The sequence below is a fragment of the Gigantopelta aegis genome, chromosome 4 (assembly GCF_016097555.1).
Source record: "Gigantopelta aegis isolate Gae_Host chromosome 4, Gae_host_genome, whole genome shotgun sequence".
NCBI classification, from domain to species: domain Eukaryota; kingdom Metazoa; phylum Mollusca; class Gastropoda; order Neomphalida; family Peltospiridae; genus Gigantopelta; species Gigantopelta aegis.
Genome location: NC_054702.1, coordinates 108,542,121 through 108,564,338, shown reverse-complemented (window position 1 = coordinate 108,564,338; position 22,218 = coordinate 108,542,121). Strand labels below are relative to the sequence as shown.

Here is a 22,218-nt window from a genome sequence, read left to right as displayed (position 1 = left end):
ACTAAACACAACACTGTTTGTGTACTTCTTTATCTTTTCTCATTCTAGACCTGTGCATGTTAGTATTCCATTAATTTATTGAATTATTTAAAAAAAAAAAAAAGATTCTTAAATTGATTCAGTTATTTTGAAATATATATATATATATATATATATATATATATATATATATATATATTTTTTTTTTTTTTTTTTTATTATTTTTATTTTTTATTATTATTATTATTATTATTGAACATGTTACTTTATTTTTTAAAAATTGACAGACTATAACTTTTCTGTAACTAGTTTGTTGCTAATTTTTAAAAGAAATAATTTAATATTGAATGGGTTTTTTTTTTTTCTTTTCTTTTTTTTTCTTTTCTTTTTTCATTTATTAAAATTGGCATACTTTAACTATTCTATAACTAGTCAGTTATTAATTGTTAATTTGTTTGAAGAATAGCAGCAGGTATTTATTCGAGCTTTGCATGGTGTAATCACTGAAACAGAATTTAATCATTTTTAATTTTACACTTGTTTCCACGTTTACAGCATAAGTTCTGTATTTTCAGCAAGCGAGTCAACACTACAGGATGGACACACAGATTCCCGCTTCATCCGAACAGCACGTCGCCTCTCCATGAAGAGCCGCAAATCCTCGGCCAGATGATCATCAGTATTACTGAAACGGTGAACGTGAAGGAACAGTTATCACCATACCTCTGTTACCTCGGTGTTCAGTCAGCAGGGCCCACTGGAAAATCTTATCTGACGTTTCTAGCAGCTGATTCAGTGTTTACTGCTCAAAGTTTCAGGTCTAAATGTAACACTATCTTCAGGAAGTTAGTTTGCTTTGTCTGTGTGTTTATTTCTCATTGTCCTCTGACTGTCTTCCAAAAATAACCTACTGTGTCTTAATGCAATGACTTTAGTCCTGATGGTGTGCTATTAGTCCAATTGTGCTATTCTTATCATTGTCAAGGTGTTCTTTACCATTGGAAATAGGAGGCTGTTTAGAAGTGGTTATATTTACTAAATGCAGAGAAGTGTAAGCATACAAAAAATAGATGGTAGCTTCATTAATAGCTGCCAAAAATCACTGCCTGTTGCCTATTAATGTTTTAAAAAAATATATAATAGTTGTAATCATTAATGAACAAGGATGCTGTCTGGTGTACCAACTAAGCAGTGCATCAATTGAAGTACAGTATAACCTTTTTATGTACCTCTGGACCCATTTTCATGATAACTGGATAGGGCCCTTACAAGCATTTAACTTGTATGTAGCAGATAAAATCGAAATGTTGGTATAGGAGTTATTTGCGTTTAAATTCATCTGGTCGTATTGTAAATAAACATTTTAAAATAATGTGGATAATGTAGTTACCCTCCAGTGTCCAAACAATTTCCACGTCTGGTGATTTGGAATAGTAGATCTGACTTGGTAACCCCATGATCTTGTTGTGCTTTCTTAATGTTTATACTTCTGTCCCATGATTATTTTTTATTTTTCTTTCTTCGAAAGTTGTGATATTTAACGAACACCCAATACCATCTCATCTGTTTCAGCATAATGCTCTTGTATAACACAGTTTGTCCTGACTACAGGTGTATCATGTACATCTGTGTTCAGCATAATGCTCTTGTATAACACAGTTTGTCCTGACTACAGATGTATCATGTACATCTGTGTTCAGCATAATGCTTTTGTATAACACAGTTTGTCCTGACTACAGGTGTATCATGTACATCTGTGTTCTTAAGGGCTGACACTGCATCTTGAAATGTTTTAAATGAAAAAATACATTCTGATGCAAGGAGTACTTTTTTGTTCAGCCATGACTGATGAACAGTGAGCTCTGTCCACCAGTGTTTATTGCCAAAATGGAAACAACTAACCCAAGCTGTGAATGCTGCATGTCTGCTCTACATTTCGGACACATCAAATGGAGCATAAAACATGACAATTTGCATTTAGGTGCAACAAGTTTTCACAGTTTGCTCCACTTTTCACAACTGTAGGTTTTCGACCACTGAAACAGTTGATAGTTTACCTGTGTATGTTCACCACAATGCATGTTTTTGGGGTTTTTTTAAAGTGTTAAATAAAATAATGTAATGTTTAGCTCAATTTAAAAAACATTGTATTTACTTCTTTTTTTTATCAATTTCTCACAAACTACAAGTCTTAGATCTGATTTTCATCATGGGATAAAATAATAAAAATAATCATAAAACACTTAACATGACGTTCTGAATATGATCATGCAAATATCAAGTACAAAGTTAATAAAGTTAAAAACACTAGACATGACCACCTAAAGGAGTATTAAACGGTAGCCTCTTATGATGAATAACCTGAGCAGATTTGAGTGGAATAACATACAGTGGATAATAATACAGTGGACTCTGTCTAAACCGGATGTCTGTGAAATAATCGATTGCAAGTCTGGCTTGTATGACTGTGTTTCCCAACCATCCATGGGTTCAAATGTCATTGTTGATCGCGAGTTGTCAATCATTCAAGAACCATAAGTCTGGATGAACTCTGTCTAAACCGGTCCTCTATGTAAACCAGACTACTTTAACGGTACGAAGTCAGTCCGGTTTAGACAGAGTCCACTGTATATTTGTTTTTTGGACAAAGATTTTCATCTCAAGTTGCAGGTACATATATTGGAAATAAAATTCCAGGGGACTATTTTTTAAATCTTTTTAGTTCCCTACTGGACCAACCAGAGGGATTATGGGTTTTCTCCATCCTTCTACCTGTCTGTCTGTCTGTCTGTGTCCAACTGCCTCAAGATAGTGAGCTAACATTTTGGGTAAAGCTTTATCGGGTACTGTTACAGAAGAAGTTTGTCTTTCATGATGATTTCATGATGATTAAATAATCAGTGGTCTCTAATATTGGTGTTAAACAAAACAAACTTTAACATGACATTTTACCCATTTTCAACACAGTTATGGCCCTTGAACTTAGGACATACAAACAATTTGTTTTCTAGACTTTTTTTTTTTTGACTTTGACTCCAGACTCAAGATATTAAGTTGAAACTTTGTGTATAGCTTTATACTGTTGCAGATCAAATTTGACTTTGGCACATAGGGGACATATATTGCTTTGTTAGTACTCTCAAATGCTTTTTTCTTCATAAAAACTATGCTAATATTTGATGCCGTTACTTTTGATTCATGGGGAATTTTTTTTGGTTGGGGAGGATTTTTGTTTTAAATATATAGAAGACCAGATAATAGTTTTTAAGTACCGGGTAATGTTATGTTTGTTTTTGGGGGGTTTGGTTGGGTTTTTGTTTGTTTGGGGTGTTTTTAGGGGGAGGGATGAGTTGGGGTTTTTTTTAAAGAAGTATTTGGGAACATGTATAAGGATTTCTTAATGTTGAATCAGCTGAGTTGTTACAACTGATTATTGTAAACCTCCATATTAATACTTGTTATTGTGAGTCTCATCCATACAAGACAAGGTGCATTCGTAAATATTTACATTATTTACATTTTATGAACAGCTGTCTTTTAAAGTTTATGAGGCTTTAATATTTGTCGGCTTGAGTTAGGTTATGAGAACCAAGAACTGTTTTTGCAAACTGTTAACAATGGATATTTTTAGTCACAATTATGAAACCAAGCAGTATTTAGAGAATACTCAATGACCTACAAGTCGATGCTGTTTATCTTACATGAGAGTGAACTGATGTCCTATGCAAGTCGTAGATGAGGGGTGGACATGAGTTCATGAATGCAAAATAATATAAACAGTATTTGCTGAGTAGCAACTTTGGTATTTTATTTATTACCATATCTATTGTCATCCTGATATCATTTCATGGAGAAAAAAATTCAAACAATATTGAAATCTACAAGTTTGTTAAGCTGAGAAAAGATACATTGAAATTTGATTAGTAATGTCAGTCTCCCCAACCCCACATTGTTTTCAGCCTAAGATAAATATATTGACACCATCTACAAACTATTGCAGATCAAAATAAAAAATAATTTCAGATTTTCAGGCATATTATAACATCACAACACTAAAAATCATAAAATTAACAATGTTATCTGGGGGTTGGAATGATAGGGATTGTGTTCGTTGAGATGTTCTCAAGAACAGCTGAACAAATTGCAGTTAAACAGTCATGGTCTAGTTTCATATTATATGTAGATATTCATATCTACTCTGATCATGAATTGCATGAAATTTTGTGTAAAACATCATCTGGTGTTACTAGAAAATAATTGCATGCCATATCCAAGTCCATTGAAAGTAGCATGTTATATTGCAGATGCACATAGCAAGTATTTGCTATGCTGCAGCACGGCTCTTGTTGGTGTGATATTTGTACTCGACAGATTAAGTAGTATTAATATTTTATTCATCTCATTCTTCTTTTCATCTTAAATTGTGAAGTATTGTGTGGACATGTCACTCATTTGCAATCATACATCATGGAACATCTCATTACTTCAGTGTCTAAATTATAAAATGAATACCGGTAAGTTTGTAACAGCGCATTTAATTGTTTTAGGATTAAAAGATCACCTCTAGAAAGATTATCTCAGACATTAGATTTTTTTATTATTAACCAGAGGTGAAATTCCTAAAAAAAAATATAACTGGATTTCTGTATTTCAGCAGTACCCCAAAACTATCCCTATCCTTGTTTTTTTTAAAACTTATTGTGATCCCCTACTTTTCAAAACCCTGCAAAATTTTCTGGATTTTATCCAATGTAATTTTTATCCCTGTTTAATGGATTTTGACGAAGATGTAAACGACCAAATTTACTTGTTTTTTTCTTAACCACAGGTGGTTAAGAGTTGTAAATTCGGACCAATATTTTTTTTGTTTTTTTTATAAATAACTAGTATGGTCAGATTTGTAATTTGTTGGTAGTGTGAATTTCATGAATGATAGTCATCATCATCATATAATGTGAACTGCCTTAAATTACTTGCATTTGAAATATAGTCAGATTAATTTGCAAATAATTAATTGTAATTTTAGTCTTATTTATTTTGTGACAATCTTGTACTTGTTTGTTGTTGTCAGCACCAATACAGCAATATTACCAGTGCTACAATGTGTCGAGTGCCTTTTACCAAAAGGGATTATTTGTGCAATACCATTAACATTGTTTACAAATGAAGTGTTTTGAGAATGTTTTCTTGCATCATTCTCTTCAAATACATGTATAATGAAATCCCATAATTATAGTTATTGACATTTTAGTGTGAACACTTTCTTTCATATTAGTGTTTTTGAGTACTGTACCGTCTATTTGTTTAATAAGTCAAAAATTAAAATCCTTTTGGTTTACTGTGTTCCCAGATACACAATTTATCATATAACTGAAAGAGGTGGTGGGAGTGAGCTGGGAAATTTTTGTAAGTCAATTGAATGTCAACATTATGATTAACTTGTAAAAATCAGACATATTAACCATGGTTTCAGTTTATCACAAATCCGTCGTCAGTTTACTTTTCTCATATTAAAGTATTCATATGATAACTTGTTGAAATAAATGCTCAAAATATTTCCGTGGTACCATTGCATACAGTTTGTAAAATGTTATTTGTGATTGCCATGTAACAGCATTATTAATCCTATATGTTGATGTAATCATTACTTTATGCATGCAGAATAATATATATATACCAGATTATGATATCATGTATCCACATGTAGTTATTTATTTCATTGTTTAGTGATCATATTGTATTGACCGACGCAAATGGATCTTTGTTTAAAGAGTTGTTAATTAATAAACCGTATATGGTTCAAGTTGTGTTTGTTGTTTTGTGACATGTAGCTATAAAAGAAAACATTAATAAAAAAAAAGTTTTGTTATACTGCAGTATAATAGCATTTCCATTTGTCACATTGCTAATAAATAAATTATATCATTTTCATAAGTGACCAAATCTTTTATATTGCTTTGAAAATCTGGGCAGTTATTTTTAACTGGTTAAATCACAGCCTATGTAGACAAAAGTCTCACATGCAAAAATTTAAAGTAACATTAATAGGTAACCATCTCAATATCGGTTAATGATGAAGGTGACATTTTAGTGTAATAATTCCTGTACTGTATTTTCAGTCTATATCACATTTTGGCATTTCACAGGTGAAAGATAATTTTAATGGCCAGGGATGTGGTAAATATTTTTTTTTTTTACAAAGCAAGTTTTCAGATACATTTTTTCCAGGAATATACAATGTGCTGTTGATTCTTCCTGTAGCAAAAATTAAAGCATTGTGTTTTTGCGTGAAAGTTTTGGCAAAATAAATTGCATTGCTATGCACACAAAACATAAGACTTGTTTATTTTGCTCCTTGTGTATTTTCATCTTGATATTCATAAGTGATCTACAGGTATCCTCTATATATGCAATAAATGAATATTTCATAGTTCTTTCGGGTGTTTTTCAGTAATAAAGGAAAACTTTTAGTTTTGCTACAGGAAGAATCATCGACAGCGTATTGTATATTCCGATATACATCCATATAGCAAAGACACAAAAGGAAAAAATGTGTCTGAAAACTCTTGCTTTGTAAAATAAATAATATTTACTACATCCCTGGCCATTAAAATTACCTTTCACGTGTGGAATGCTAAAATGTGATACAGACTGAAAATACAGTACAGGAATTATTACACTAAAATGTCCCCATCATTAACCGATATTGAGATGGTTACCTATTAATGTTCCTTTATATTTGCATGTTAGACACAGGCTGTGATTTAACCAGTTAAAAATAACTGCCCAGATTTTCAAAGCAATCTTAGTACTGTGATGTCGTAAAATTATTGTAGGCTATGGCATGTGTTATCATGACACTGTAACTTACAGTGGTTTTAAAGTTTGTTTTGTTTAAGCAGAGTTAATGTTAACCTGGATAACAGTGCAGTCTGACCCTGGTACATTGCAGTCAATAGAACCCAGATTGAATTTTAGCTCTGCTTTTTCACAATGTAGACAACTCAACAAGGGTTAAAAAAAAACGTCGTCTGGCTTGTACTGACCACTCCACAATTAATCTTTTAGCAAAATCTCACGTTTTTGTCACAATTATGGATCGTATGAGAACACGCATATGACCCCTTGCTGTTTTATTGTTGAGAGTATATGTGGCAGCAGCGGGTTTCTTCTTTCACTCTTTACCAAATGTTTAAATGATCTATGTTGGACACTAAATAGCTATAGTTTACAGGGGTGGGATTTCTCCCGAGATCAGCTGTTTTCCTCTCATGGAACATTGCGTTTCCTCACATTTTAATTTTCCTTTCTTCCAAAAGGTGTTGGATGGCACAGATTATAACCTAGGATTTCAAGAATTGTCCAGACCCCTCTTAGATTTCCTCTTTTTTTTACAGTTCACCAATTCCCATCCTCGAGTTTAAAATGTCTGAGGTGTCCAATATTTCTTTAGTTTCTTCGTATGTATACAGTTGGGTGATCACATCTTTCAAAATTCTGATTTGCAGTCATGATATATAAAATACCAACAAAATTACGCTTTTTCTAGATTTTTATTTTGCATACTATAAAACGTAAATGCATGCCACAAAACACGTACACATGACAAAATGCTAAACACCAATAAAAGAAACAATACCAGCTTGTAATGAGATTACTTTGGATTGCTGTGTGACTAACAATAAATACTGACTAAGAATTCAGCATGCATGTTTAGAGAATATTGTTTGAATGTAAGGAATGTAATATGCTGCGAGTATTCAGTCAAACGATCCTCCGATGCCAATCGTAACACTGTAGTTGGCTCCAATGGGAAGATAGTTCAAAGACCAAAGAAAGTCTGTTGTCACCACTGAAAATAACAAGGTTTTTAATTAATGTGTTTGTAATGAAAAGTACAATCGGCTCCACTTAGTTTAAAGTTTAGGTTTTGATAGTCCTCTCTTGGGTATTAAATTTTTAATTAAGTTTTACTTCTTGTTACTTTTGTTTTTATTTTAGTGGCTAGAATCTTCTATGTAATATTCACACACAGAAACACTGTGAAAGCAACTGGCATGTGTTTAAATCTTTATTCAATCCCACAATTCTCCAGCAACAGCCATCCAATAACTGATGCACAAATAATAGTGTACTATTGTTTATTTAAAAAAAAAAAAAAAAAAAAAATTAATCTCAGGTTGAATATGTTTTGTATGACATTTCTGTTGATCAAAAGGTTCAACTGGATTTAACTTATTGTTGGTATCACTGACCCATTCTCTAGCAGCTTTCAAAGTACCTAAAATGAAATAACTATTTAAACAGACATCACTTACAGATTTCTCCAGCCCGAAGCACCATCGCCAGTTTACTACAGATGCGTTCACACGGCTCCAGTGGCTGGACAAACACTTCCACCTTGCCACTGACCTGAGCAAGAGCCATCATCGGCTGACCTATCTGTATCTGAAAGTAGAGCCATTGAAAGGTTCCTTAAAACAGTAGCATAGCAATCTGACCTAAATTGCTCAATAAGATATTAATGGAAAATATATATATTTATTGGTCTTGAAAAGTATTTCTTTGAACCAGCTACATTGTTGTCAAACTTGTGTTCAATATTTTGGATAATAAACTGGAACCTCTTCATTCTGAAAACCAATTTAATTTTTTTGCATGAAAAAGTAATTAACCTGCAAAAGCTGAATTCTGGCTAAATAAACACTACAATGCTGCTCCGTAAATGAGGAGAATTGACATTTTGGTGGTCCAGTCCCATTTTTCCAAAGAACATTTACAAAATGGTGACCAAAATGCAAGCCCTGGATATACCAGATACCTAACTTAGGCCTCTTTATATCATAATGCACAGTGTTTACTAGTGGCCAAAAATGCACTTTTACAACATCGACTTTTGTACAGTAATCTGATTGCAAAAATGCAGATATGGAAATGCACATTTCTGCACGATAAATTGCGCATGGAATCACATTAATGGAAGTGGGCCTAAAAATCACATTAATGGAAGTGGGCCTAAAATGGATAAATATTGAGGTCCTAAGGTGATCCGGTTTTGGCAGGTTCCACTGTATATATGAATTATGAATTGGGGAAAATACAGTCGAATTCACATAACTTCGTGATCTTGGTGTATGGAAAATTTATGCTAATTCCAGTGAACCCAATTATCCATTGTGGTTTGATTTCCAGTTTATAACCAGAAGTAAACTGTACAAATGCCATTGGAGAGTCTACCTTAGTACAGCATGAATATGACTTATAAAGTTGACCGTCAATATAATATACACTGAAACCTGTCTACATCGGACCCTGAACAAACCGGAATCCTGTCAAAACTAACCAAGTTTCATGGTCCCGAATTTTCTAAATAATAAAATATGACTCTCTAAACACTGTGACACGGTTTAGACAAGTTTTAACTGTATTCAGTTTGTTTATATTTTTAGAATAAAATAATTATAAAATGAATGTTGTAAAAATAAATTAATTTGCTTTGCTGTTAGTTAAAAATGTGAGGAGTTCAGGCACAAAACCTCGTAAACGCCACATCCCTGAAAATTGAGATAACCGTTGGAGACAAACATTCTCAGTCCCTGGTACCCAATGAGCAAATAAATTTTGCTTCAAAAGCCCGTTAGTCCCACTCTAAATCCAAGCTAGAATACGATTTCTTTGCAGAACCTCGGAAACGCCATCTGAGTTTGTCTGCAGAACCACGTAGTTTGTAGACCGCCAATCACATGTGCGTGCTGAATTCGTATAATTCCTCCGGATTTTGGCCAATTTATCCACGCTAGTTATGGAAACTTATGATGCAGTTGACAAACCTGTGATGTTATCAACAACAGGAAAGCGTAAACGATGTAGGCCACGACGTTCAGCCTGTTCTATAGCCAAAACAGCTCGCTACAGTGGTAAAGGTTTGATTCCTCGCATAACATGCACACATGTGACCAGGAATTATGTGGTGTGCCAGTTTGTTCAATATTGTGAAAAAATTACTCACTAGCCCAATTTCAATAAATCGATGGATGTGTGATTAAATTGGGGATGGGGGAGGGATGACTGACTGAACTTTCGTGTAATCTTTTGATGACTTCCAATGGGGGATGGAGTATGTTGTAATCCAACTGGCATTATTTTCCAGTCATCTTTCCATAATTATAATTCTAGAGTGAGTATCTTACTGTCATTGTTATTACACTGGGATGGCACAATCGTTTTAAATAAGTGTCAGTTTTAATGCTTTGTGAAGGCTAGGAACAATAGGCCAGCAACTGCCAAACTTTGGTATATCCATAGACAAGTAAAGTTCTTCTTTTTTAAATGTTTAATTCAACCTTCACTTTTAAGATGTTTCTAATTGTCTGTTCTTTGATTCTGCAACATTTCTATAAGACTAGTCTCCAGAAATGGACTTACGGAGTTTTGCAAACAAACCGAAGGTGGACTTACTTGGTTTTGCAGAGTTTTTTAATAAAGGTTAAAATTTTTACATTCATATTTTTTGTTCATTACTCCATAACCATTTCATGACATGAAAAGTGGAATTAGTGAAAATTAAAAAGACCATCAGGTAAAAATCTGCATTTTAAAACAAACGAAGTCAGATGGACTTACTGGGTTTTGCGCCTGAACTCCTCATGTGGTTCTGCTACAAGTTAATGAAACTACAAAACCTGTGAGAAAAATACAACTGTCTAATTCCCCGATTTTCCTTTGTGCTGGAGTGTTCTTAAATATTATTTCATTCATTCATTCATTCATTCATTCATTCAACCGGCCTCTGGGGCCATTGGTCTACAGGTAGGTAGGTACTGGGTTCGGATCCCAGTTGAGGCATGGGATTTTTAATCCAGATACCGACTCCAAAACCTGAGTGAGTGCTCCGCAAGGTAGGTGTAAACCACTTGCACCAACCAGTGATCCATAACTGGTTCAACAAAGGCCATGCTTTGTGCTATCCTGTCTGTGGGAAGCGCAAATAATAGATCCCTTGCTGCCTGTCATAAAAGAGTAGCCTATGTGGCGACAGTGGGTTTCCTCTTAAAAAAAACCAGTGTCAGAATGAATATATGTTTGACGTCCAATAGCCAATGATAAGATAAAAAATCGACATGTTCTAGTGGTGTCGTTAAATAAAACAAACTTTTTTTTTCATTCATTCATTCATTCTTGCAGTTGTTACCTTTTTGGCCATTCTCCCAGTGTAATTTGATGACAAAAGAAGCCAGTTACTCATGGCCAGCTCAACAGTACGTGGAAAGAAGTACGGTCGTTTGTAGAATGTACGAAAGGCCTTCCCTGCCTCAGCAAAGCAGTTTTCCCTAAAATTGTTAGAAAGAACAAATCCTAGTAACATCATAATTTGATACTTGCATTGATTACAATGTATAATATAAAATTACAACTTGCTTCAAATAATTCATAATAGACATACAAAGACAAGTTCATTAAAATAAAAATGTATAAAGTTCAACAGAAATAGAACAGTGACAATAAAAAACTAAGGCTCCATGGTTATAAAACAAAAAGTCTAGATTCGAGGCTTCAAATATTGCTTGTTAAAGTTTACAGACTATCGTCTCTTAATGTCATTCCTGGGCGGGATGTAGCCCAGTGGTAAAGCGTTCGTTTGATACGCGGTCGGTCTGAGATTGATCCCCGTTGGTGGGTCCATTGGGCTATTTCTCGCTCCAGCCAGTGCACCACGACTGGTATATCAAAGGCTGTGGTATGTGTTATCCTATCTATTGGATGGTGCATATAAAAGATCCCTTGCTGCTAACTGAAAAGAGTAGCCCATGAAGTGGCGATAGCGGGTTTCCACTCTCAATATCTGTGAGGTCCTTAACCATATGTCCAATGCCATATAACCGTAAATAAAATGTGTTGAGTGTGTTGTTAAAAAAAACACTTCCTTCTTCATTTAATGTCATTCAGGGCCATGCTTATACAACTCTAGACTCAAATCTTTAATTAATAATGTCACATATCAATACATAAAGAGTATCAGATTACAACATTTTGATATGGTGGTTATTTGGCAAGGTTTAGATAACAGTGTAACAGGCTCACTGAAGATCGGTTGTTACACTGTTATCGAACCAAGCCAAATAACCAAAATATCAAACGTAATAACCTGATGTTTTTTATCATGCCACCTTTTTCAAGTTATATTTTTATCATTATCACGTAGATAATATTATTGTCTGATAATAGCCAGCCAAAACATTATGTATTTCCAAAATTTAAATAAAATACTTTGATTATATTCCAAAGTCTGTTGTGTCACAACATTATAATTTTTGTACCTTTGTCTGTGAAAATAAACGCAAGTTTGTGTGTAACCTGAAGAAGATCTACATCACTGGCTGCTAGTAAACATTCTTTGCAGGAAGCTAATTGCTTTTTTGTTTTAAAATGTTTAGTTCAAAACAATGATTAGTTCCGAATGGGAGTGAATAATGGAGAATTATTTGCTGTAAATGGATTTTTTAAATATGAGGAAACGACCTACCTGAAAATTGAGCAAACATCATCATGCACACAACTCATTTCCTAGTGACATGATAACTCATGCTAGCAACATAATAACACTTTGAATTATCATGTAGGGGTTATCAGTTCATCATGAATGCAGTTTGTATGGTGATGATATTAAGTCTCAAGATATCATTAGAGAATTACCATCCAACATAAATAAATAGTTCAAACTACATATGAACAGGTCAATTCCAGTTAGCTAACATGATGCACACACTAAAAGTACAAACAGTACTTACCAGTGAGCAAAATATTCCTTGATTTCATTGTTAGCGGCCAGCTGAATTAAGTGACGATGATTTCCGTACTTGACTCGGATGTTGCTGGTGAAACTACAACTAGCATACTGCCGTAACACTGGGTGGGTGTTGAACGCCTGAAGTGTAGGTCACAGAATTTAAAATATATATATATATATATATTTGTATAATGTCACCTCAAAATATTTTCCAACTGTTACTGTTTGGTACCTAACGGTTATTTTTCATCACTATGTCTAGATAGTGAGTGGATCTTGCTGCTGCAGGTATTGTTTTTTTCTTTGAATAGTATCAAAATATCCAAACTATCTAGATGTTAGAAACAAAATAGCCATCGTTTAAAATGTGCTGAGGTGTCTTTAAAAAAACCGGGCCAAATTTATAATGCCTGTTTATGTCTTACATGTGCGTAACTACGTACATTTACAATGATTAAACACCTGTTTATGTCTTACATGTGTGCAACTACGTACATTTACAATGATTAATCACATGTTTATGTCTTACATGTGTGTAAAATAATACATTGACAATGCTTAAACACCTGTTTATGTTTTACATATGTGTAACTACATACATTTACAATGATTAAACACCTGTTTATGTCTTACATGCGTGTAACTACATACATTTACAATGATTAAACACCTGTCTATGTACCGGCCTCGGTGGCGTTGTGGTTAGGCCATCGGTCTACAGGCTGGTATAGGTACTGGGTTCGGATCCCAGTCAAGGCATGAGATTTTTAATCCAGATACCGACTCCAAACCCTGAGTGAGTGCTCCGCAAGGCTCAATGGGTAGGTGTAAACCACTTGCACCGACCAGTGATCCATAACTGGTTCAACTAAGGCCATGGTTTGTGCTATCCTGCCCATGGTTTGTGCAAGAGTAGCCCATGTAGTGGTGACAGCAGGTTTCCTCTCAAAATCTGTGAGGTCCTTAACCATATGTCTGACGCCATATAACCGTAAATAAAATGTGTTGAGTGTGTCGTTAAATAAAACATTTCTTTCTTTCTTTCCTGTCTATGTGTTACATGCATGTAACTACATATATTTACAATGATTAAACACCTGTCTATGTGTTACATGCATGTAACTACATATATTTACAATGATTAAACACCTGTCTAGCGTCTTAACAAAAACATATTCGTACATTGAGCCCAAATATTGTCTATTTCTTTAATGCATTTAACTAATATATCTGCATGATAAACACCTGTCTATGTTAAAAATGCATGTAATCAAATATATTACAATTGGGTTAAACACCTGTGTATGTTACATGCATGTAACAACATTTGTTCTAATAGTAATACAGTACTGTCTATGTGTCTACATGCATGTAATTACATATTTACAATGATTAAACACTGAACTAAAAAAAGGCTTAGTAAATTACAAGCATAATATTGTTAATGGTTTTGCAGTCTGATCCATTATTTAAAAGGTTAATTAAAAAGACAACAATCAAATATATTACTAATTGGGTTTCTTAAAATGTATTTACAGCATATAACAACATTTGTTCTAATAGTAATACAGTACTTCATATGCTCTTCCAGTGATTATATTTTTACAATGAACTGAACTAAAATTAAAAATAGTATATATACAAGCATGTAGTTTTTCGCAGTCTGCCATTTTGCTTTTTTATGGAATACACTTCAAGACGGGTGGAAGTCTCCGAAGTATGTGACGTAATTAATATGATGTCATGATGTTGTTAGATTATGTCACATCCTTCCACCTCTCTTGGAGAGTATTCCATAAAACAGTAAAATGGCAGCCTACATGCTGTGTGTTCTAGGAGATTTCAGCAAAGTCGATATAGCTGACAAGGTTACCATTTGTCAAATCTGTGTCATTGTACCGTTTTTTTCACAATTTCTGTCAGGACAAATTATTGAGGAAATCTAAAGGTAATTAAAGGTAGGCGAGTAATTTATCATCAGGGATGGCATGGGTCCCATTTCTGATGGGATTGCGAAAATTAGCGCAAGTAAATTATAGTACTTGGGATATTTGTTTCAGGTCATGGAATAATGCAGTACCATACATCACTATTAAATTAATTTATCAGAACAGACATAGAAATATTGAGAAATTGGTTCAGACTTTAATATTAATACAACAGGTACCTCCTCCAAAGCTGTGATGCTGTACAAGTCTTCATGCGGCCAGTCTCTGGTGCCGTCTTCGACAATCACAGGAATATCTCTTCTCAAATACTTGTGGACAATTTCTTCAGCTGAGATGTTCCGGAGACGTTTAATTTCATGCAAGCCTTCACAGATCTGGAAAGGTAAATTTAGCTTTGTTTTAAGAATATAAATCCAAAAAAGCATCAGTTGAATCTGATGTTTAAAAATTATTTTCACAATATATGTGCTGTCATTTCGAAAACAGAATATCATATAAGGAATATTATTAAGAAAAATAATGACCACACTAGTTGTATTCCAAGTAGTTTAGTTTAACCCTTCAGCTGCTAATGGCAATCTACAATGCTGTGGAATTTTTAATTCTTCAGGTCACTTTTTTGCCTTGGACTACCGTATATTCAAATTTTTTAACAGAATGTTTGTTTTTTCCATGAACATCTTCTTAATTGCAGGTGTTAAGTTTTGTTTTTAATATTATTTTTTGTAAGTGTTCAAATCAATGTACCTTCCATCCCTTTCTAAAACCAGAGTACATTCCATTTCAACTTATTTTTGAGCTTATATCCAATTAAGGATCAAGCATGCTGTATTGGGCACACACTCAGCTGACTGGGCTGTCTGTCCTGGACAGGGGGTCAGTTGTTAATTGTTAGTGGGTAGTGAGAGAGAAGAGGGTGTAGTTGTTAAAACTCACTCTGGGTGGGAGTCGGTACCGGGCTGCGAACCCTATACCTACCAGCCTTATGTCCGATGGCTTAATCATGACGCCACCGAGGCCGGTACCAAAGTACCAAGAATTACCTGACAGTCATCTGTTGTTAACTGATTGGCTGTGTACAGTGGGTTATCTATCAAACAGTTCTGGTTCCAAAGCCGAGTCCAGTCCCAAACAGGAAGTATCTGGAAAAGAAATTTGAAAAAACATTTTAATATTTATTTTAATAACATCTTTGGACATTTTAAAGTTACATTCTCTGGTTACCATATTATAACATCATGTACAAATGTGAAATACAAGAACAAATGCACTTTTAAAAAAGTTGTGTGTGTTCGCTGTGAACAGATATCGTCAAATGTATACGCTTGATTCATCACCTGTGCCACCATAGCTTGGCAAATCACAAACAACAGCCTGTTGTCAGTTTCAGTTAACATGTGTGTTTGCTGATTTCAAATTGTAGGGTTCGTCTCAAAAAATTAAAAGAGAAATCTTGCGCTGTACGAAGAACGTTCGGTTGAGGATACGGTACTAGAGTCTTTAGTTAAAACCGGTTTGATCTTGACAACGTATTATCGACAGTCGTACATTCCTATTTCAGAATTGATATTTTATAAAGTGTTAGTAGAACTTTCAAAGTTTAGTTTGTATACTAGTAACACATTAATCATATATTTTTTTTTTAAATAAAATATACTAAAGTAGACAATGAACGTTTTCAGTTCTTAATTTTACGTGTTAAAATCGACAATTCAAATAAATATTATTTTGTTTGGAAAGGGTAAAGATGGGGGGGGGGGGGGTTGTTTAACGACATCAAAGTAAAACATATTGATTTAATAATCATCCGACCCCATACAACCGTAAATAAAATGTGTTGAGTGCGTCGTTAAATAAAACATATCCTATCCTGCTGTTGGATGTCTAACATTTGGTAATTTTGATATATAATCTTAGAGAGGAATCGGGTGCATGTGCAGAGGGAGGGTATTGGAGGTCAAAACCTGTACTTGCCCAAGCTTAAAAAAAAATTGAAATGTATTTTTTGGGGGTGGGAGCATGGCCCCATATAAACTTCGCTTAACACAGTCTATAACCCCAACCCCGCTGAAATCCCTGCACACGCGCCTTGGAAACCTGCTACATTTTTTTTTTTATCAAAGGATTGTTTATATGTACCATCCCAGACAGGATATCACATACCATGGTCTTTTTGTATACCCGCCGATGGGGATCGATCCTAGACTGACCGTGCATTTCCAAAAAACACCTTTTTAGGTCTAAGTAATGAATAAAAATAACATATAGTCTTGAAAAATGTTATGTAAATCAAACACAGTACTCTCTTCCTCTACCTCTAGAGCGTTACATAATTAGTAACACCCTCTTACATGTAACGTGTATGCCAACAGCTGGCCACTGTCAAAATTTCAAGGCAAATCCCCCACTCACCGACCCCTGGAAAGGCGTTGTACCATACCTCTATGGATATAAGTATGTTTTGGAGATATGAGACGACCCCTCAATCAAGACAGTTAAATTTGTTCAAAAATTGCGAAATCTCACGTGATCTCTTGTTGGGGAATTCTATACATGTGATAAGCCAATGAAAACCAAGATCGGTACGAGCCCGTCAAAAGTGTTCCACTTTCAAAATCATGGCTTTGTTTTTGACCTGGATAAGTCAGCGTAGTGAAACTAATGCAGAGTGTGGCGTCATATATTGAACAAAATAAGAAACTTCCGCTAACTTTGCTTGAACATAACTTCATGAAAACAAACTGGGGGAATAATTGTTATATATGCATTTAAAGAGTGTTCCATGATGCATCGTTTGGTGTAAAAATCATGGCCATAGGTTAACAGAAGCTGGGAGAAATTTTGACCAAGTGTGGCAGGGGTTAAAAAAACAAAAAAAACAACTTAATAACGGGTATGACCACCTCTTGAATTGACCACTGCAGTGCATTGCAGGCGCATAGAATTGACTAAAGTGTTGATTTCTACCTGTGGAATATTGTTTCATTCCTGAATGACCGCTTGACAAAGTTTGTTGACGTTAGCGGGTGGGTTGGGACGACGCCTCAATCACCTGTCCAGATTATCCCAGACATGCTCGGTGGGGTTGAGATCAGGACTTTTAGCGGGCCAGTCATCAATGAAATCAATGTTATTTGTCCTAAGAAAATGTACAGTGTCTCTAGCTGTATGAGAGGTGGCATTATCATGCTGAAAATCAAGATGTTGGCGTTGTTATGGAACGGAGGAATGACGTGATGAGCGAAAATGTCATCTCGGTAACGTTGAGCATTTAAATTGCCATCAATGATGACTAGTGGTGAACGATAACCATGGGCAATGGCTGCCCAGACCATGACACAACCCCCACCCCTGAAACTATCTCGCTCAAGAACACAACAGTCAGCATAGCATTCATTTCTCCCTGCCATCACCACATTGTAAAGAAAATCTGGTTTCATCCGAAAAAAGAACGGTATTCCAGCGTCGCCGTATCCAACGAGTGTGTACATGTGCCCAATTAAGACGATTTAGACGCATCCAACGTAAGGACGTCGTGCATGTAAACCGTTCTCCCGCAGACGATTACGAACAGTTTGCCCACTGATTCGGTTATTATGAAGCCCAGGTGTGTTAGCAGCAGTAGCAGTGGCAGTTTGGAATTGATTGCGCAAATGGGTGTTCATGATATAGCAGTCTTGACCACGCGGAGGTCCACGAAGTGGTAAGTCGTTGGTGCTTCCAGTCGCGAAGATTTCGTATCGCTCAACTAGAACTCCCAATATGCCTTGCAACGTCTTCTGTCGACATGCCAGCATCAAGCATGCCAATCGCCCGTCCGCGTAAATTATTGGGTATTCTTGGCATACTAAAAATGCTACAATGTAAAAAAAACATTAATTTTGTTACAAATTTTGAAGCCTTTTCGTTCACTTGACAACAATGTCAGTAAGACAAGTAAAACAAATTGACCGAATACTACACGGGACATGTCGAACCATGCATGCATGTGCAAATTGAATTTCACGTTGTCGACGATTAACAGTGCAAAAATAATCAATAAAATTCATGAATCCTAATAATACAGCTCAAGGCTAATACTACCTATATAATTTCATTACACAATGAATTCTTTAACACAATAAATACTATATGTACAAATCGGAAGTTTCTTTTTTTGTTCAGTATATATGCACCAAACGTGCATTTTCTGTTCTATATATGCTTAAATAATAAAAATATTCCAGAGAATGTAGTTTTAAACTGTGGCTGTTGGTGTCTAATTGATAGTTATTTTTAATACACAACTTTTCAGAGAATGAGTTTTATGACCTGGATTACACCAATTAAAGATAGTGTAGATACAAAAAAAAAACACATATAAATATATATTAAAAGAGGTTGACATATATATTATTACATAGTTTTTAAGTGAAATGTGTTTATCCTCAAAACGATTGTAAAAATGTACTGTATGTGTCAAGGCCCACTTGCTCTACTATTACCACCAGAAATGGGTGTTTTTTAAGTGGGGGTTAAAAAAAAGAAGACAATCTACTCCATTTCATTTTTGAAAAAGCAATGTTGTTTACTAAAATTAAACTTTCACCAAAAGAACCTGCTGTCCAGTCAAATTAAAGTTCTTGGAGATAATTTAAGGTTCCTCAATTCCATTTTTGTAGTGTACAGCTGTTAATGTGTTATCAAATTTATTTAATCACAATTATTAATGAAGCTATTCAATTCATGTAATGAAATTGGTAAATGCCAGATAGCAATTTCCATGGGAAGTGAAGCAAGAAATCCATTAGCCTCCAAACTGGATAATCAATAAAGAACTGTTCCTGCACATAGTATTAACAGCTTTTCCAATATCATAGTAGAATGTGTCATGAAATGTGACTTAAGCCTAAATTTTACAACAGGAGTTGATATAAGTAGACCATAAGAACAGACTGAAATAGAATTTATTAAACATAGAGGATTATGAATATTTAAAAAAAGATATTATAAAAAGCCAACTAATTGTACTCCTTCATCTTAAAATATTTAACAAATTGTATTATTCTTACTCAAACACTGTTGCTTATAGTAGTACAATTTAAAATGGTGATATTAGCAATGTAGTTGTTAGGTCTCATTCTGCATCAACCAATTTTAGACTTTCTTTCTTTTTTTTATCATTTAAAAAGTCAGTAATTTAAATGGTTTATTAATTTTTTGTGTGCTAATTCATGCCTGAGAATTGGGAGAATGTTCAGCGATTCATTCACATGGCACTCGTGCAGATTTATTTTGGGGGGTAACCCATTTCTTGGTTTTTTTTACTTTAAATTTACTAATATAGGACATGCTATAGATGGCTTTATGCAAAATGAAACAGATTACCAGTTGTATTTGTTCGGGGGGGGGGGGGGGGGGTTGCCATCTGCTAGTTACTTGTGTTTCAGGTCTAATGACAGACTCCACTCTTAATGCTGTAGAGGTTCACTAAATGAAGTCCAAGAATGTCATTTATTGCGATTTCAATAGATAAGAAAGTGAGGACCACAACATAATATATAAGTTCATTATGTTTCCCATGTTGAAAGTTGCTTATTTAATGCTGGCAGCTGTGTTGGCATCATCCAAAATGTAATAAATCTGTAATGTAGGCCTATATAAATGTGTTATAATAATTGATGAAATTCATCAGCTAGATTATTTTGACCAGCCTGTATCTTGTTTGAACACTCTCACCTAAATCAAATGACATAATAAAAATAAAAAATAAAAATAATAATTAAAAAAACAAAAACAAAAACAACAACCAACAATTAAAGTTTAAATTTGATATGTAAATTTATAACTTCACAGATTACAAAACGTTACTTCTTTTTATAACATATAAACTTGTATGTCAATAGAATACTTGCTTGGTAAAGAACTGTAGACCTATATACCATGACATATCTATACCAAATATGGTTGTGTCCAATGTGTATTAATGGGGAACAAATACATATGTGGACCAGTGTGAATCTATCCAGTTTTCCCAGAGACACACCAAAGTTTGCAGAGTTTGCATGATAGGTATTTCCAAAAAATATCATACAACCGTGTCCGGTGTATCGGCGCGTCCAGTGATTCGGCGCACTTGATATTTTGCTGAAGTATGCTTAGGAAGTTGTCATGTTGTTGGTATTTTTAACGAATTAAAGTTCAATTTCTTTTTCAATGGTTAATCAAGTATCAACATACATGTATTTATTGTTAAGGATGCAATTATTATTTTTTTAGAATTATCAATAAATATATCATAATTTCAAAATAAATCATTCAACTGTTTTCGTCTATATAAACGCGAAGTAGGTCAGCCTTATTGATATTAAGAATGTTAAAACCAGTCTGAAAACACCTTTCCCGCATTTTTTAAATTATAGTAAACAGTATAAATGTAATTATTTTTGTTCGGTTATTTTTATTTAAACTGAAAAGGAAAACACAGACAAATGCAAACAAAACAAAAAATTTACACCTTAATTGACAGTCATTCCAGTTCACAATTGTCACATTGTTGTAAAAAATAAAAGCGAAATAAGATCCATGTGTGTGCACAATCTACCCGAGAAAAATAAAATCCATGTAGGCATCTTAGCCATGCATGACAATGAACATGTATGCATCTGCAGTACTGTGCCACTCAAGAAAACGTTTCCGAAACTGATCATGAGATGGGTCATGTGCGATCGTTAATTTTCATAGTAATATTTTTAACAAGACAAAATAAAAAAGTACTAAAATAATTTTGGGACAATAGTGTAGCATTTATGGGCTAAAAGTGAGGCCATGGTCAATGATCCACATCTACTGCGCCGAATCACCGGACATGCAAATCGTTTTGGATACAAGGGGGTGCCTATATTTATGCACCATTTTAAAATGTTTATTTACTACAGACATAAAACAATTTGTAGTGTATTTCAGATTATGCACTGCTTCATTGGTGAGAGACACATTTTATTAAGTATTTCACAGTGTTCACATAGAAAATGGTCCTTGAATGCTTAGGTGCGCCGATACACCGGACAGCACTGTACCTGTCATATCTGGTGTTTCAATGAGTCACTGTCAATCCTATATAATAAAATTTTAATTAAACAAATTACAAAACATACTGATATTGCCGTTTTTCTGGTGACAGAACTCATGATGCGATAAACTGGGTCAACGTAGAAAAGTGTGGCAGTGACGGCAACAAAAACTGCAATCCAGAGGAAGCGACGATTCCATTTCTCCTTTTTAACTTTTTCATTCTTGTGGAAGACGGCAGCGAGTTTGTCAATCTGACCGGGGCTGTATCCAGCGTTCACACAGAATACGTGCAACTTTCGAATCTCCCGGTCAATATACTCCAATTTCTCTTCGAACGAAAACTGTTTTTGTTCATCTGTTACAGTAGTATCTTCTGCTGACATGACTCTGGTTACTAAAGAGATCAGAAATACAAACCTGAACCACGAACTAGTCAAGAACTAATGGGAG

General features: G+C 34.5%; 2 protein-coding genes across 6 annotated transcripts in view; one reads left to right on the top strand and one right to left on the bottom strand.

Annotated features, from left to right (window-relative positions):
• The window catches only part of LOC121371721 (ral GTPase-activating protein subunit alpha-1-like), a 95,148-nt gene extending 89,369 nt beyond the window's left edge, over positions 1 to 5,779 (top strand). For 4 of the 5 annotated variants that reach the window (XR_005957820.1, XM_041497819.1, XM_041497818.1 and 1 more), the window contains one exon: positions 555 to 5,779. Coding sequence is in view for 2 of the 5 variants with exons in the window: in XM_041497819.1 (XP_041353753.1) it covers positions 555 to 652 (98 nt within the window). In the remaining 3 variants the exon portion in view is untranslated. The remainder of the gene's footprint in view (positions 1 to 554) is intronic. The other variant, XM_041497820.1, reaches the window with a different exon arrangement.
• Positions 5,780 to 7,513: 1,734 nt separating this feature from the next.
• On the bottom strand, positions 7,514 to 22,218 carry LOC121371720. The gene is made up of 7 exons (XM_041497817.1): positions 21,852 to 22,218; positions 15,759 to 15,857; positions 14,934 to 15,089; positions 12,768 to 12,904; positions 11,171 to 11,309; positions 8,298 to 8,427; positions 7,514 to 7,831 (listed from the first exon to the last, which is right to left on the bottom strand). Exons 1-7 carry the CDS (start codon positions 22,149 to 22,151, stop codon positions 7,740 to 7,742), a joined length of 1,053 nt encoding a protein of 350 aa, XP_041353751.1. The 5' UTR covers positions 22,152 to 22,218; the 3' UTR covers positions 7,514 to 7,739.

Bases quoted from the DNA above. Each gene is read 5' to 3' on its own strand.
- LOC121371720 (XM_041497817.1), bottom strand. From the start codon at position 22,151: ATGTCAGCAGAAGATACTACTGTAACAGATGAACAAAAACAGTTTTCG. The intron at 12,905-14,933 runs GTACCTGTTGTA...CCTACACTTCAG, and splicing joins GCATCACAGCTTTGGAGGAG to GCGTTCAACACCCACCCAGT. The intron at 7,832-8,297 runs GTAAGTGATGTC...TGTTATTTTCAG, and splicing joins GCTTCGGGCTGGAGAAATCT to TGGTGACAACAGACTTTCTT.